Below are 18,328 nucleotides of genomic sequence, written 5' to 3'. Positions count from 1 at the left end.
GGGGATATAGAGATGGATAGGGGATAAAGAGATAGGATAGGGGATATAGAGATAGGATAGGGGATAAAGAGATGGATAGGGGATATAGAGATAGGATAGGGGATATAGAGATGGGATAGGGGATATAGAGATAGGATAGGGGATATAGAGATGGATAGGGGATATAGAGATGGATAGGGGATATAGAGATGGATAGGGGATATAGAGATGGATAGGGGATAAAGAGATTGATAGGGGATAAAGAGATGGATAGGGGATAAAGAGATGGATAGGGGATATAGAGATAGGATAGGGGATATAGAGATGGATAAAGAGATGGATAGGGGATATAGAGATGGATAGGGGATAAAGAGATAGGATAGGGGATAAAGAGATGGATAGGGGATATAGAGATGGATAGGGGATAAAGAGATAGGATAGGGGATATAGAGATAGGATAGGGGATAAAGAGATGGATAGGGGATAAAGAGATGGATAGGGGATATAGAGATAGGATAGGGGATATAGAGATGGATAAAGAGATGGATAGGGGATATAGAGATGGATAGGGGATATAGAGATAGGATAGGGGATATAGAGATAGGATAGGGGATATAGAGATGGATAGGGGATATAGAGATGGATAGGGGATATAGAGATAGGATAGGGGATATAGAGATGGATAGGGGATAAAGAGATGGATAGGGGATATAGAGATGGATAGGGGATAAAGAGATGGATAGGGGATAAAGAGATGGATAGGGGATATAGAGATAGGATAGGGGATATAGAGATAGGATAGGGGATAAAGAGATGGATAGGGGATATAGAGATGGATAGGGGATATAGAGATGGATAGGGGATATAGAGATGGATAGGGGATATAGAGATGGATAGGGGATATAGAGATGGATAGGGGATATAGAGATAGGATAGGGGATATAGAGATGGATAGGGGATATAGAGATGGATAGGGGATATAGAGATGGATAGGGGATATAGAGATGGATAGGGGATATAGAGATGGATAGGGGATATAGAGATGGATAGGGGATATAGAGATGGATAGGGGATAAAGAGATAGGATAGGGGATAAAGAGATGGATAGGGGATATAGAGATGGATAGGGGATAAAGAGATGGATAGGGGATATAGAGATAGGATAGGGGATATAGAGATGGATAGGGGATAAAGAGATGGATAGGGGATAAAGAGATAGGATAGGGGATAAAGAGATGGATAGGGGATATAGAGATGGATAGGGGATAAAGAGATGGATAGGGGATATAGAGATAGGATAGGGGATATAGAGATGGATAGGGGATATAGAGATGGATAGGGGATAAAGAGATGGATAGGGGATATAGAGATGGATAGGGGATATAGAGATGGATAGGGGATATAGAGATGGATAGGGGATAAAGAGATGGATAGGGGATATAGAGATGGATAGGGGATATAGAGATGGATAGGGGATATAGAGATGGATAGGGGATATAGAGATGGATAGGGGATAAAGAGATGGATAGGGGATAAAGAGATGGATAGGGGATATAGAGATAGGATAGGGGATATAGAGATGGATAGGGGATATAGAGATAGGATAGGGGATATAGAGATGGATAGGGGATATAGAGATGGATAGGGGATATAGAGATGGATAGGGGATATAGAGATGGATAGGGGATATAGAGATGGATAGGGGATATAGAGATGGATAGGGGATATAGAGATGCGTGAGATTCAGGGAGACCTTCATGTCTCTAGATCACAGTTTCTCAACTGATGATTTCAAAAGGCAAAATGGGGATTTGGTAAAAACAACAACAACAACAAACATCCATATACTGTACTTATATATACATAATATACTATACAGTACATGCATATACTGTACTGAGTGACAGATTATTTTTAGATCTGTTTTAATCTCTATATACTTTACTTTTCAGAGATATTTTGTTGAAAAACTAGTTATGGCTCTGAATTAGAATTCACACAGTGTAATGTTTAGAAAAGAAAGATACAAAAGTGCTACTCAGTTCTTGTTGAAATTAAACCGAATGCCTGTTTTCTCATTTTCAGACCATCCTCGCATGACAAGCAGAGTGAGAGCAAAGAAGACCTTAAAAGTAAGATTGCATGTGTGTGTGTGTATGAGTGTGTGTGTGTGTGTATGAGTGTGTGTGTGTGTGTGTGTATGAGTGTGTGTATGAGTGTGTATGAGTGTGTGTATGAGTGTGTGTATGAGTGTGTGATGTGTGTGTGTCAGACATTTGAACACAGTTTTTACACTACATTTCTCAGAATGTGTATAATACAGTCAAAGGAACTTGACCTACTTGTACTGAAATGAAGTCACTTGGGTGAAGGGTATGTATCAAATGCCCATCCAGTAACTTTGTTAAGGGCTTCTATTCTTGAATCCCAAAAGCACAACCCAGGGAGGCTACTACACTAGTAATAACACTGGAGATAGACTAGGAGACACTAGTAATAATAACACTGGAGATAGACTAGGAGACACTAGTAATAACACTTGAGATAGACTAGGAGACACTAGTAATAATACTTGATAAACTAGGAGATATTAGAAATAACACTAGAGATAGACTAGGAGACACTAGTAATAATAACACTGGAGATAGACTAGGAGACACTAGTAATAATAACACTGGAGATAGACTAGGAGACACTAGTAATAAAACTTGAGATAGACTAGGAGACACTAGTAATAACACTTGAGATAGACTAGGAGACACTAGTAATAATACTTGATAAACTAGGAGATATTAGAAATAACACTAGAGATAGACTAGGAGACACTAGTAATAATACTTGATAAACTAGGAAATATTAGAAATAACACTAGAGATAGACTAGGAGACACTAGGAATAGCACTTGAGCTAATTTGAGAAACTGGTAGTTACCAGTTACCACAAATGTTAGCACACCGGGCATTCCCGTGGAGGCGGAGAAGCAATAACCGCAGTAACAAACTTGTTACAACTGAGTAACTGTTTGTGTATTTGCGTATTTCTCTTCTCCAGATGCAGAGTTTGTGGACAAACATAGGCCTGCACTCATTCAGAGGGTTGTCATGGTGATGGTCATAGCAAGTGTCCTGCTCCAGAAGGGTATGATCCATGATGAGCTCTACTCTACCATCCAAGCAGCACAGACCAGACAGGAACAGATGAGGGAGCTGTACGCGACCTTAACCTCAGTAAAGGTCAAATCAGCCTTCTACAGGATCCTCCAGGAGAACGAGCCTCATTTGGTCCTGGACTTGGGTAAGCTTTGTTGTTAGATGATGTTTATCTAATCTGTCATCTAGCACTGCACAATAACAACAATGAACTATCTAAAAGCAAACATAGGGAGAACATACAGTACCAGATCTCTACCAAGTTAGTGATCAGCTCACTAGTGAAATGTCTGTTTAGAGTCTGGATGATGCCAGGCTGCTACCAAGCCACACGCAGTATATTCAAATCTGCTTGTCTGTCATTCATTGTGTTTATAGGAGGCACATCTCTGCTACCGGCCGCCCTGGAGAAGCTGGACATTGGAGAACTGAAGAAATTTCAGTCTCTCCTGACTACTGGCCTGCCTGGTTATCCTCCCATCCCAGAGAACGAGCTGGAGAACGCGGATAAGCAGGACACATTTGATCTGATGGTCCAGAAATACAACCCAGAGGGAGCTGGGAAGATCACACTGGAGATCCTGAGGAGGATGAAACGTTATGACCTGTCAAGCACATTAATCAATGAATATAAAGGTACAACAGTTAATGAAAAGTGAATTTAATGTAACATTGTAGTTTTTGTATGTTATGTCATGTAATGTCTGTCTACTGGTAATGTACTACAGCAGTACTAAGTTGGGTTAGTTGAGTACTATGATGACTACGGTGACTACTATGATGACTATGGGGAATACTATTACGCATGGAGTAGCCAGTGCATTCCGGATGCCCGGATGGAGAAGAGGAGGGTGTTTGTGGAGGCAAAGACTGTGGAGCCGTAACAAGGACACTTGTGCTTTTACACTCGTCCCCATCTCCAGCCCACAGTCGTGTCAGCAGTCCTTTATTTCATTGCACCATCTCCCATCTAAATCCATAGCAAAGCGTAACGGCAGATGGCCTACAGTTGCATTCGCAATGGGCACTTAACTATATTACACAGATGCTTTCCGTTCATGGTTTGAGATGTAGAAAAGGCTCGTCATTGAGCTTTTTCAGCTTGATTAGTAATGATGAGCACTAACAGATAGTATATGTGCTGTTTTTCAAGATGCAGAGTTTGTGGACACACACAGGGTAAGGCTTATTCAGAGGGTTAGCATGGTGATGCCCATAGTAGACGACCTGCTCGAAAAGGGTATTATCCATCCAGAGCTCTACTCTGACATCGTTGCCGAGCGGAGCAGACAGCAACAGATGAGGAATCTGTACAGCACCTTAACCTCCGGGGGAGTAAAGGTCAAATCAGCCTTCTACAGGATCCTCCAGGAGCATGAGCCTTATTTGGTCGAAGAGCTTGGTTAGTACTGATATCCTTCCTTTATCATATATTCAGTGTACAATATGACATGTATTTTAAAATATTTTTTAATGGAAAATGACCTGTGTGTGTGTGTATGCCTGTGTCTGATTTGTCCTTGTAGCACAAGCAGATCCCTCCTTCAGAGCTCAGGGAGGAAGTGTTATCTTTGCACCAACCATGAGCAACGTTACTATAAAAGGCAATGTCACCTTCCAAGGTACCAACCTACCAAGTCACACTCAATTTTGTATTTGCTTGTCTGTCTTTCATTGTGTTTGTAAGGGGAACATCTCAAGACACCACAGCCACACAACCACAATCAGTGCTCTAGGAGCTGCTACGTATGAACAGGTATTGCCTTCACTGTTGATCTCTCATTTTCATAAGGTCATTCTTGTCCGTCCACCAGTGTCAAGGATGGACAAGAATGATCTTGCGGAGAAATTACAGAGATCCAAACAGTTAAGGTAATAGAGCAATTCAGATAAATAATGGATGAGATTGTATTTATTGCATGCTTTTTTACTAACATACCCGACATCTTAAAAAAACACGACTGATTAAATATTTTATCTAAAATAAAATGCATAAATAACATGAAGCATAAAAAGTACTAACCAAGAACTTAGTTAGTAATGATATCCTTCATTAATCATATATTCAGTGTACAATGTGACAAGACCTTTAGCTGATAAGAAAAGGTCAACATAACTTCAAGACACCTTAAATTAATTGAAAAACATTTTAGTAAAGTGTTTTGGTGTGGCGAGTAGATTTTGATTTTGTCTTTAAGTCAAATTAAACAATACTTCCATTCCAGTTAATCGAGCCAACATGGATGGAGTGACCACAGTAACACAGAACACAAGTATGTTTGATTAAATACTGTACACAGTATCACACACGTGGGGAAACTAACATTAATGTGGTCTTAACCAACATTCACATAAGAATCTATAGATAGTCTTTAAATATTTATGGATCTTATTGTTATAAAGTGATGTCTTAATTAATGTGTACTTCATCTTGCAGTCATACTCCGAGTTAAAGAGAAACTTAAACACAGTTTGAAGACAAGGTTCCGATTTTTTTTTGAGGGCACTACAGAAAATGAAGCAACTCTTCTCAACAGCATCTACACACTACTCTACATCAATGATGGGGAGAGTCAATGGATTAATACAGAACATGAGATCAGGCAGATTGAATCATTCCAAAAATCAGCTACTCCTCTCAACTGTAATGACATATTTCAACCCCGTCCTGGACAGCGGAGACATATCAGAACTCTGATAACAAAGGGCGTTGCTGGCATAGGAAAGACAGTCTCAGTGCAGAAGTTCATCCTAGACTGGGCAGAAGGGAAAGCCAATCAGGATATAGATTTCATCTTTGTGCTTCCATTCAGAGAGCTGAATTTGATCCAAGATGACCAGTGGAGTCTGCATGGTCTTCTAAAGTACTTCCACCCTGAACTTACAGAGATAGATGAAGCAAACATATTTGCATCCTGTAAAGTTCTTTTCATCTTTGATGGTCTGGATGAGAGCAAACTTCCATTCAATTTCAATCAGAACAAGAGGTTGACTGATGTAACGCAGACATCATCAGTGGACGTGCTGCTGACAAACCTCATCAAGGGACATCTGCTTCCTTCTGCTTTGCTCTGGATAACCACACGACCTGGAGCAGCAGCCAATAGGATTGAACGCAGGTACATTGACCAGGTGACAGAAGTACGAGGGTTCATCACAGACCAACAGAAGGAGGAGTACTTCAGGAAGCAATTCAGTGAAGATGAAGAGCTAGCCCAAAAAATCATGAAACACATCAAGAAAATCAGGAGCCTCTACATCATGTGTTACATGCCTATCATGTGTTATATCACTGCCAAGGTTCTCGCACACATGTTGAGTAAAAACAAGAAAGGAGAAATCCCTACAACTCTGACTAATATGTACATCCAGTTCCTGACCATTCAAACAGAGCTGGCACTAGAAAAGTATGAAGAGAATTATGTGACAAACAAACAGGAAATCTTGCGATCACAAACAGATTTAATTCTGAAACTGGCCCAGCTGGCATTCCAACAGCTGCTGAAGGGGAATCTCATATTCTATGAGAAAGATCTGAAAAGGTGTGGAATTGATGTCAATGAAGCAGCAGTGGAAAGTGGATTTTGCACAGAAATCCTGAAGGTAGAGCGTGGGCTGTATAAAAGGAAGGTGTACTGTTTTGTGCACCTGAGCTTTCAGGAGTTCCTTGCTGCTGTCTATGTGTTCTACTGCTGTGTGACCAAGAACATCAGCTCACTGGAGTCTCTCCTGAAGAATGTGTCGACAGAGCTGCCCCTGCATGAGGTGCTGAAGAGAGTCGTGGATACAGTTCTACAGAGTAAGAATGGACATCTGGACCTGTTCCTCCGCTTCCTGCTTGGCATCTCACTGGAGTCCAACCAGACTCTCTTACAAGGCCTTCTGCCACAGACAGAGAGCAGCTCGGAGACTGTTGAGGAGATGAAGAAATACCTTAGGAAGCCAGATGTAGAGAACATCTCACCTGAGAGTTACATCAATCTCATCCTCTGCTTGACTGAGATGAAAGACAATTCAGTACATGAGGACATTGACAAGTTCCTCATGTCACCAGATCGATATGAAGATGTTCTCTCAGAGGATCACTGCTCAGCACTGGCCAATGCACTTCTGATGTCACAGAATGTGCTGGATGAGATGGACCTGAGGAAATACAACACAACAGATGAGGGCCGTCTGAGACTGATCCCTGCTCTGAGGAAATGCAGAAAGGCTGTGTGAGTATTGTGATGCACATACACTAATTACATTAATAATAGCCTGCTAATAATGGCTGCTTCGTACTTTATATTACATAACATTTAATTATATTACATAACATTTAATTGAAATTAGTGTGTTCATGTTATTGAAGATCTGCTTTATAAATAAAACCTCTATGCAATAACTGACATACAGTATACCGTAGTGTAGTCAATACAATCTATGAGTATATTTATTGTAGTCACCAGTAATGTCCTTACTTTTCTCACTGAAATGCCTGACTGGCCTTGTCGATTTAGCTTGTTGTGAAACTTGATCAGTAGAAACTCAAGGAAATCCTCATGGCTGAAGCTGGATGAACAGAATTCTTATAGGATATTTTGCAATGATGATGATCGTTTCACAGCTCTATTGTTGAGTGCCACCTATCATAGCTACTGAGTCTGTGTTCAGTTAAGTTGCCAAACCCAATGAGATTTGCCCTTGTCCTAGTCCACAGCAGGTGAAATGTTGGGATTTATGAAAGACACTGTAAATGGTGATTTGTAAATCAAATAATAAGAGTCTGTAACACCATAGAGGCATTACTCAACCCTCCAAACAGCACTACATAATTTCACCATATTTTAGAAAAGATTACTTAATTCTGATGTACTGTACTGTAACGTTACTCCAACCCACACTATAAATATCTTCTCTGTTTTTACAGACTGTCTGGCTGTCCTCTGTCAGAGGAGCACTACTTGTCACTGGCCTACATTCTCCAATCACCAGACTCTCCTCTGATAGAGTTGGACCTAAGTTACAATGGGTTATTTGACATTGATGGGAGAGTACTTCTCGATGCCATGAGAGGTCCATATTGTGAACTGGAGACATTGAGGTCAGTACTCACAGAGGTTTCTTTACATGTCAACCCAATATCTCATTGAGCACAGGTTAAAATACATATTTTTATCATAATTGGCCTTGATATGCGCAGACGCAGTAATTGAGATATTAAAGAATTATTTCCTTAAGACATATTCACCATGCAGGAGGTGTACTTTGCAGGAAATATGACAATACAAGATAGTTGGAAGGACAAAATTAAACAACGTACATTGTAGTGGTGGTCGTGGTAGAGCAGTGGTCAAAGAAGAGATCCAGCAACCGAAAGGTGACTGGTTTAAATCCTGGGTCCATCAGTATGACCATCACGACTGTTGTGCCCTTGAGCAAGGCACCTAGCCCATACACTAGCATTTTCCTGTGCCAAACTGTGGCCTGGATTACACTAGCACGGAGGTCCATGGCTACATTTTTGAACGAGGAAAACGATCCGCGATTACACGCGAAATTCCAAACACATATCACACCACCATTAAAGAGCACATCAAACTGGTGATTTACGAGTTTGAGCTACAGCAATCAAGGGTATATTTTTCTTGGCTAGTAGCATAGTCTATAATATTGTGAGTTTAAAATGCAGTTGTCGAGCCATCCAACCAATGCCAACAGTCACCAACAAATTACACTAGAACGCAGCTCCGGATTTCGACCTCCAAAATGCAGCTCCGACCGTATCGATCCGCCTCCAGGTTCGAGCTTCGTTTTGGCCGTGGTAGTGTGAGTGCTAGGCACAAACGTAGGTCTTCTTCGGGAAAAATGCAGAAAAATGATGTAGTGTAATCAGGGTCTGAGTTTTTGTCACACTACCCCTACAGCTTTACCCCTCGTATGAATGTGTGCTCCCACACACCACTCTGCTGTAGTAAAATATTTATATTCTAATAAAATAATGCATTTCTCCGGTGTAGACTTGTTGGCTGTGAACTCACAGCATGGTTCTGTGAAGCACTGGCCTCAACTCTCAGCTCAAACTCCCACCTGAGAGAGCTGGACCTGAGTCAGAATGACCTGCAGGATTCAGGAGTGAAGCTGTTCTCTGCTGGACTGATGAGTCCGAACTGTAGACTGAAGATACTGAGGTCAGTACTTGGATACACACTTACTCAATGTACTCATCACTGTGCTACAATACAGACCTGCATGGCAGATTGTTTTGTTTAAAACAAGATTTAATTTAGAAGGATTTCAAAATCTCAATGTTGTGCCAATCTCTGCAATATTAGTTCAAAGAACTGAACAACTACACTGGAGATTTTTGGACTATTGAAACTGATATTTGCTGTTATTCATTAGTTGTGCAAACAATTTTATGTTGACTTAGTTTTCCAGTTATCTTTGGAAAATAACTTATCACTAGCAAAGGGCTGTTTTATCATCCCGATGACCTCTCTCTGCAGGCTGTCTTTCTGTCGAGTCACAGAGGAAGGCTGTGCTGCTCTGGCTTCAGCACTCAGGTCAAACCCCTCGCACCTGAGAGAACTGGACCTGAGCTACAATCACCCAGGAGACTCAGGAGTGAAGCTGCTCTCTGATCGACTGGAGAAACTCAAGTTAGTGTGGATCATAAATACTATTTCCCATACTTGATATACAGACTTGTGTCCGTAAGCTGTGTTTCCCTATGCGTGTCGCTCTCTCACTGTCTCTTCCTCTGCCTCTCCCACAGTGTGGACCACAATGAAGAGATCTGGGTGAAACCACAGCTGATTAAGAAGTGTATGTATCTGTTAGTGGTGGTGGTTCTTAACATTGCTCTCATGATAAGTTAGCCCTGTCTGAGATGTATATACCCCCTAAGAACCTCCTTTGAAACTCAAGGATGTTCTCTTGGTATAATAAGGAATTTCAATGCAATGTCCTTTCTACAAAAATAATTTTCTGTAATTATCAGTTTTTACATTGAAGTTTGAGAGTCTGAGTTTGCAACCTTACCGATGTAATTTCATGTTCATTTTTCATACGTTTGGTAGCAACAAAGAGTGTTTTTCCCATGGTGCAGCGCTGCAAATTCAGGTCAGGCAGGCAGTCATGAACGCTTTGATAGCACGTTTAGTCAGATGGCCTGTAGGGGGCAGATGTATTAGCTTGCTAGCGCCCATTTTTGCATGCATGGGGAGCACAATTATTATTCAATGTTTTTGATAATTTGATATTCGTGTAACACTGATATTAACTATACAAGGTTGCATACTAACCAAATTGGTCTCAGATAGATTTAATATGTCCTGATGTATTAGGCCTGAAATTATTATTCAAATGCATTAAATTACGATTATAATGTTGGGAGGATTCACAGTGCAGACATTCACTGATTACAATTGGCACCATTCAGGTGCACTTGGGATACAAGGTTTTGTAAACAATTAGCCTTAGAAAATGAATAGATGCCAGGGATAGCCTACAATGACAATCAATACACGTGAGTATGACTGATGCAATCATCACGTTAAACCATCATCAGTGAATATGACCAGCCTAAAGATTGCCTAGCACACCAGTCCTCATCATTTACAGCAGCCAGTTACAAAGAGGAAGCCTGATTATGGACAAAGCAAGACTGTGAACTGCATGTCGCTATATTTCCCCCGTGCACATTCAAGTCTTACTGCTGTTCATTCCATTTGAACTTTCTCTGTTTGAACTCTTCTATTTTATTTTCATGTGTAGATTCCTGTGATCTCACACTGGACCCAAACACAGCATTCAGAAAGCTCTCTCTGTCTGAGGACAACAGGAGGGTGGAGAGGGTTGAAGAGGATCAGCTGTATCCTGATCACCCAGAGAGGTTTGATGAAGAGCCACAGGTGCTGTGTAGAGAGGGTCTGACTGGACGCCATTACTGGGAGGTGGAGGAGGAGGGGGAGGACGTGGGTCTGATAGGAGTCACATATCGGAGAATCAGTAGGAAGGGACACAGTCTTCCCTGTGGACTTGGAACCAATGACAAATCCTGGAGTCTGGGCAGGGATTATCAGAGACTCTTTGTCTGGCACAATCAGGAAGAGACTGTTTTACCTCAGTGGTTACCTCAGTCCAGCAGAGTAGGAGTTTACCTGGACTGGCCAGGTGGCGTACTCTCCTTCTACAGCGTCTCCTCTGACACAATGACCCACCTGCACACATTCCACGCCACATTCACTGAGCCCCTCTACCCAGGGTTTAGGCTGAACCCGGGCGTCTCAGCAGTCCTCTGCCAGGTAGGTGCTACAGCTTATCAATGTATTAACATTCATGGGTGGTTTAGGTTGCCACTGTATTTTTGGTTAAGATTGAAGTGATTGTGCAGACTGGACCTTTAAGAGTGTTTGTTGTCGTTTCATAATGGGACCAAAGATGGAGACAGAGAGAGAGCTTCTGCCCACTAAGGAGGGGCCCTCCGTTGAGCTGTGGAGCTACCTGTCTCACCCCAACGTCATAGGTGACAGTTTGACACTTTCAGTTTGTATTTCTAACATTGTAGTTATTCCACATGCATGCCACTTCAATCAAGTTGAAATAACTTCACTATTCTAGTTATTAATGATTCTTGGAGAGTTTTCGCTGCAGCTGGCATTTTAAGTTTGGAAATTCACAAACTATAAAACTTTTATAGGCATAATCAGGCTTCTATGTTCTAATACCCTCTAGTCTTGAGCACGGTTGCATACTACGCTAGTATGCCCATGAAAACACAACTACATTTCTGAAACCCACTTTTGCCGTGGGAGACTGATTTAATTTGATTTTCTAATCTATCAAACTATGGATAATAATTGCTTTATCAAATCACAGTATCTACCTTCTTTATTTTTTTTCCTTTAGGAAGAAAAAGATTGATGTCCTCATCTGGATATTCCAGCCGAAGTGAGGAAGAAGAGGGCATGATCACCCTTCAGGTGAGGAGAAGATGGATTCACACAAGCAAAACCACACCTGGCTAAAGTGATCAAATATTTTTGAATATACATATATTTGATATTTATATAAACTCATATAAATAAATATGAATAAATATTACTACTCATAATAATAATAGTCATATAAATAAATGTCAATTTCGCTACTCTATCACCGATTGAGGTAACACAATAATGATTCCTACCTCCCATTCATGAGTGCCTTTCCCTGTGCAGTTCTGAGAGGACGAGCCTACTGTCTGGGGTGACATTCCCACAGTTAGTGACGCGTTTCACGCCAAACAGCAGGGTTTGGTCCACCAGAGAGGATAGGATGGTTTAAAAAAGGAAAGAAAGAGGATAGGCCCAGGTGCTGTCGTCATTCAAGTGATCTCTGGGAAATGCAGTCCAGAAAAAAACACCTTAGGTGGCGCCGCCAAAAACGTATTCTTCTCTGATCTTTCTGATACAGGAAACCACAATCCTGACTGTTCCTGATCAGCTGCTGGCCACTCTGTTGAAGCTAAACAAAGCTGACCTGAAGAGATTCCAGTCTCTCCTGACTACTGGCCTGCCTGGTTATCCTCCCATCCCAGAGAGCCAGCTGGAGAACGCTGACAGACAGGACACAGTGGATCAGATGGTGCAGAGATACGACTCTGAGGGAGCTGGAAAGATCACACCGAAGATCCTGTGGAAGATGGACAAGCCTGACCTCTCTCGGACATTAAGGACACTCCAACGAGGAGGTAACACACAAAGAGGACATGGTTTTGTCCGCCTACCCTGACACGTTCCCTCCCGGTCAGCTCTGTGGTGGGTCACACTCGGACATGACCATGATAGATACATATGAACGTCAATGATCCCCGTTGGAGGAAATTTGGCATGGATCATGAAAGTTTATGTCTATCTATCATGGTCACTTCTGAGTGCGACCCGTGAACTCTGACACCGGTGAAGCAAGCTAGCAAGCAAAAGCAGTCAGAGTGTTTGAACTGTGATTCTGTAGTCCGTATACATCTGTTACTGTTATGACCTCATGGTTTCTGTGACATTGCTGGTTCTGAGTTGTCTCTCTCTCTCTCTCACTCTCTCACTCTCTCTCTCTCCCTCTCCCTCTCTGTCTCTCTCTGTCTCTCTCCCTCTCCCTCTCCCTCTCTCTCTCTCTCTCTGTCTCTCTCTCTCCCTCTCTCTCTCTCTCTCTCTCTCTCTCTCTCTCTCACTCTCTCCCTCTCTCTCTCTCTCTCCCTCATTCTCCCTCTCTCCCTCTCTCCCTCTCTCTCTCTCTCCCTTTCTCTCTCTCTCTCTCTCCCTCTCTCTCTCTCTCTCTCTCTCTCCCTCTCTCTCTCTCTCTCTCTCTCCAGCTCTCTCCAGATCCCGAGCCCTGGAATGGTGGGCTCAACACAGAAAACCAAAACGACGTCCGGAAGACACCAGCACTGCCGACTCGGGGGTTTCCGATGAAAGTGACAGCGAAAGCATTGACAGCTTCTCAGATTACCACATGTCTGGAGAGTCTAGTGAAACGCTGGTGAAACGGGAGGATGAGGTCCTCCCGCAGTTCTCTCTTTCCTCTGAGGGGTCGAGAAGAAAAGCGTCCAAGAAGTCAGAAGATCCCCAGGGAATGGTGAGAAAGAGACGAGATGCGACCGTTCACACAACCTCAAACACACACAGTTAAAGATGCTTTGAAAGGCAGACTGGAAGAAAATATAAATGTAAAATCTTCTTTTCCTCTTAGGAATTATCCCGTCTAGATGAGGCTGAGGATTTGGTCGAATCAAGTTCTTATTCCGGAACTTTACGTGGGAAAAAACTTTTACTATAATGCACCAAACAATCAGATCACTCACTGATTTCATGCCAATGCATAATATGGTTCTGTAGATATGAACTCCAACTTCAACTCTCTCTCTCTCTCTTTCTCTCTCTCCCTCTGCCCCTTTCTCTCTTTCTCCTCCTCTCTCTCCCTTTCTCCCTGTCTCTCTCTCCTCTCAGAAGCTGATGATCCATGTGTTCAACTCAGAGGCCGAGAGCCCCGCCCACTGCCACGCCCTCGCAGTTGGCCCTCGTCCAGCGCTGGTTCCAGAGCGGAGAGAGACGCGGAGCGTGTCAGAAAGAGTCTCTCTCACAGCTGTCCTAACCTTCTGACACCGGTACACTGCCCAGTGCCCACCATGTTACAACACACGTTAGAATCGACTCGAAAATATCCCAAAATGGCTGCCTCACCTTACCTTTGAGTTAAAGATACTGTTGACACATTCAACTATATTATTTACAGGAAAAATCCACTGATGACCCATGTATGTTTTTACATTTAGGTCACATTGGAGTGCTTTACACCTGATACCATTGTTCATGAGAACAATAGATCATACAGGTACTTTTCTAAAGTTTCTAAAGGGTGTGTGTAGGAAAGAGGGGGGGGCATTTTGTCAAGACAACCTGTTGGAACATGGAATAGACTTCTGTAAACATTCCTATAGTCAGAGTTCAGGGAGTGATTCGTCAACTGTGCTTTCTGTGCCCCGCAGGTTCCAGTGCCTCCATGCAGGCGTGTTCCAGTGCAGAACAACAGGCCTGGCGTTTGGGATGGAGGGAGAGGGGGAGGTGCTCTACAGGACAGTCACCTGGGACAGGAGGCTTCTAGCCCACAGTGGCAAGAGGCCTGCAGGACCCCTGTTCAAATTCACATGTCTGAAGGGGTCTGTCTGTCAGCTGCACCTCCCACACTGCGAGATCCACTCTGGTGAGTGACATTAGTTTCACTGTACAAATGTTCATTGGCACTCAAGGATGACCTGCTTAGATCGTGGGGGTCAAAGGTCAAAGTTCAAGGTCACTGGGACCTCACAAAATGTGTTTTGGGCCTGATGAACACAATATCTCAAGAAAAGCTTAACGGAATTTGTTCATGTTTGGGTAAAATGTCCAGTTGGACTCAAGGATTAACTGATTTACATTGTGGGGGTCAAAGGTGAAGGGTCACTGATCTCACGAAAGGTGTTTTGGGCCTGCTGAACACGATATCTCAAGAACGGTGAAATGAAACGGTTTTAGATTAATTGGATCACCATGACATCACAAAAGCTCTTCTACAGTAACATAATGATGAGTGTGTGAATACTCTTGTTATTGCTTTCTTGCTTCACAGAGGGAGGATGTGACTACCTGTCTGTGATTCACGTGACCGGTCACTATATCGGGTTTAAACGCCCCTATATGACCACAGACTCCCACGTCATAATCAACATCACTGGATTCTGCAAACATGGCCTCACCAAGGAGGCCGGCGCCCCCGTGAATCCCGTCAGGTCGATGGTGGTGTTGTTCCAACAGCTGCCTCGCGACCCCGACGACAAGTCAACACTCAACGCGCTGCTGCTGCCCAAAAACGTCGACATCGACAACGTTATTGAAGTAAGATAAGCGACAGTAAGCGTGTCTGGCTTCCACTGGTCTTTGTCTTCTTCTTCTGTCTGTAGGAAGCTGTTTAAACGGCAGTACCTGTGCTCTAATCAACTTTGATATTTATTTGATCTGTCATTTAAACAGCTTCCTACCCAACTGCCATATATGAGACGAGGAATTCCAAATCACATTCTCTCTGGCTGCTGCTTTGTCCCATCACTTATGGCCATAGTTAAGATTTCAGGATTTTTTCAGCATTATGAAACTTGTGTCCACTGTTATTTGCAATGAAATTTGTGCTGGGCTGCTATAAATTCTGATTTGCTAGAGCTCTTAAAAGATGAAATAAGAGTGTTGTATAGAACCACTGAGACAATGGAATACCCCTCTGAAGAAAAAAAGGTTCCGCGCAGAACCCTTGCATCTCAGAAAGGACCAAACAGCAAATTATGGGAAATGGTTCTCACTGTATTGGAACCTTGGGGTTCTGTCTTGAGCCTTTTTCTCAGAGGGTTCTACTTTTGATACAAATGGTTCTACAGGTATGTCACACCTTTTTTAGAACAACCGTTGTGTTCCAGGTGAGAAACAGGAGGAACTCCAGGAACGGACGAAGGGAAATCTACCTTGAAACAACCTCCTCCAGGTGTCGGCTCATGCCTGAGCAAGGCTACACCCTCTGGGCTGATCAGAGGCTCACCGTTCAGCCCCCGGTAAAGATGGGGCGTCTTTGCTTAGCGTTGCTACGTTGAACGTGCGCCAAACTTGTAACGGACACACAGGCAACACTGGTGTCCAGTTAGCCAGCTCGTAGTCGAAGCCTAGAGGATAACCTCTGGGTTAAAGGTCACTGGCTCTAAAACTGAGCCACACCCCTGCATATGAGCTAACTTGGATGTTGTTTGAATATTCTATAAATCAAATACTATGCACTGCCTACTCACTCTCTCTCTCTCTCTCTGTTTGTATACAGAACTATGTATTTGAGGACTATGAAGACTTTAAAAACTACATAGTGGCATTTCAAGTGATTGTACCCAGCAGTGTGAAGACAGTGAAGCTCATCCTGAGGAGATGTTCATCTGGATTGTTGGAGTCCTTTTTCACCAACCTGTCTCTGGTCAACACTGACATATGGGAAAGTATTATCCTGCTTCAAGGTAAGAGTATCTTCATTTCAAATTCATGTTACTTGCAGCAGTACGACTACAGTATGAGAAGATAACACAGTCTGCCTTCTTTCTTCCATATTTGGTGGTTAAGAAGTTTATAAATATACACAGTAGCTGTTACTGCAGTCCCCAACAAGTGTGACAGTGACATAAAAGGTCATTTGCATGTAATTTGCATGCGCATACAATTTTTTGGGGGGGATGGCAGTAACGGCTATATCTAGAATTCCACCTTTAAGTTGCAATTGGCAATCAAGGTTCAGTTTGTACTTTTTAACAAGCTATTACTCACACCTTTTGTTGTTGGTTTTATAATAATTTGGATACTGGAATCATGAATAATAAGACAAGTTTCCTCGTCATTTACAGCCTCAACTACAGAAAGCACCTCCACAGGTAAATGTTCTCTCCTGACCTCCTTCCTGCCCGTGATCAGATAAACACCGGACAACATCCTCTTCCTCAACTGTCTCTTTCACCCCCCCACCCTCTCTCTCTCCGTATGAAGCAGTGTCGACGGTTCAAGACCTGTTGATTCACACCCTGGAAGGGCTGGAGATAGCCGAACTGACGACGTTTCAGCGGCACCTTTGCCAGTCGGAGCAAAGCTTCGATCCTTTCAGCAAGGCCCATCTGGAGAACGCTACCAGAGAGAAGACGGTGGACCTGATGGTGGATAGGTTCTGCAAGGAAGCAGTGAACGTCACCCTACAGATCCTGAGGAAGATGAACAAGAATAGTCTAGCCAAGGAGCTAGAGGACAAATATAGAGGTGTGTAGATCGAACATGACTACGGTATCTCATCTCAACATGCGATACTGTAGATGGAGATCACATTCATGTAGCCAAGGTGATACTGTAACATTAGATACAGATCACATCCCTGTAGTCCAGATGAGATACTAGACAGAGATCACATCCCTGTAGTCAACGTGGCCATGTCTGTGTGAATGTTAACGGTTGAACAAAATGTCTTTGCACTTGATTAATCTCACTAGAACAGTGACGTTCCCAAAAGTACCAGCTCTGTGAGATAAATCAAACACACCTCTAATACGCCCTCTGAACTGTGTGTTTAATTTATCATACAGACTAAGGTACTGTCTGTCCAGGGGAAATGTGTGAATATAAATACTGCCAACAACAATCCTCAGATTTCCAGGTGACATCACTCTATTTTAGTCCACCAGCCAATCAGGAACCTCTGTTACACAGGGATCACAAGGGACTCCAGGTCATTTTCTATACATATCTGTTTTATTATAATTATGTCCTTGTAATAATGGCACAATAATCATGTTTTTACGTGGGTCTGTATTTTTAAATATGTATATTAAATTAGGTAATGACGGTTATTTTGTTTAATATGTATGCGTGTATGAGGTAATGATGTTTGACATGGTTATTCACATGTGATATGAGGTAATGATGTTTGACATGGTTATTCACATGTGATATGAGGTAATGATGTTTGACATGGTTATTCACATGTGATATGAGGTAATGATGTTTGACATGGTTATTCACATGTGATATGAGGTAATGATGTTTGACATGGTTATTCACATGTGATATGAGGTAATGATGATGACTATTTAGCATCAAGCACAAGGCTTTATTCCTTTTATTTAGAGAAAATGT

The 18,328-nt window shown here is 42.5% G+C and overlaps 1 protein-coding gene across 1 annotated transcript; it reads left to right on the top strand.

Moving 5' to 3' along the window:
• Nucleotides 1–1,711: 1,711 nt before the first annotated feature.
• Nucleotides 1,712–17,530, top strand: LOC311327234 (uncharacterized protein; the record flags this gene model as incomplete). The annotated part of the gene is made up of 21 exons (XM_084460268.1): nucleotides 1,712–1,715; nucleotides 3,031–3,273; nucleotides 3,507–3,725; nucleotides 4,384–4,530; nucleotides 4,655–4,750; nucleotides 5,566–7,345; nucleotides 9,131–9,301; nucleotides 9,620–9,772; nucleotides 9,889–9,938; nucleotides 10,890–11,419; nucleotides 12,570–12,846; nucleotides 13,465–13,727; nucleotides 13,842–13,905; nucleotides 14,099–14,256; nucleotides 14,425–14,483; nucleotides 14,638–14,852; nucleotides 15,258–15,523; nucleotides 16,096–16,227; nucleotides 16,488–16,674; nucleotides 17,056–17,082; nucleotides 17,195–17,530. 21 exons carry the CDS (start codon nucleotides 1,712–1,714, stop codon nucleotides 17,464–17,466), a joined length of 5,313 nt encoding a protein of 1,770 aa, XP_084316394.1. The 3' UTR covers nucleotides 17,467–17,530.
• Between the last annotated feature and the right edge of the window lie 798 nt (nucleotides 17,531–18,328).

Source organism: Borostomias antarcticus (genome assembly GCF_949987555.1).
Source record: "Borostomias antarcticus genome assembly, chromosome: 31".
NCBI classification, from domain to species: domain Eukaryota; kingdom Metazoa; phylum Chordata; class Actinopteri; order Stomiiformes; family Stomiidae; genus Borostomias; species Borostomias antarcticus.
This window is presented reverse-complemented; position numbering and strand designations above follow the sequence as displayed.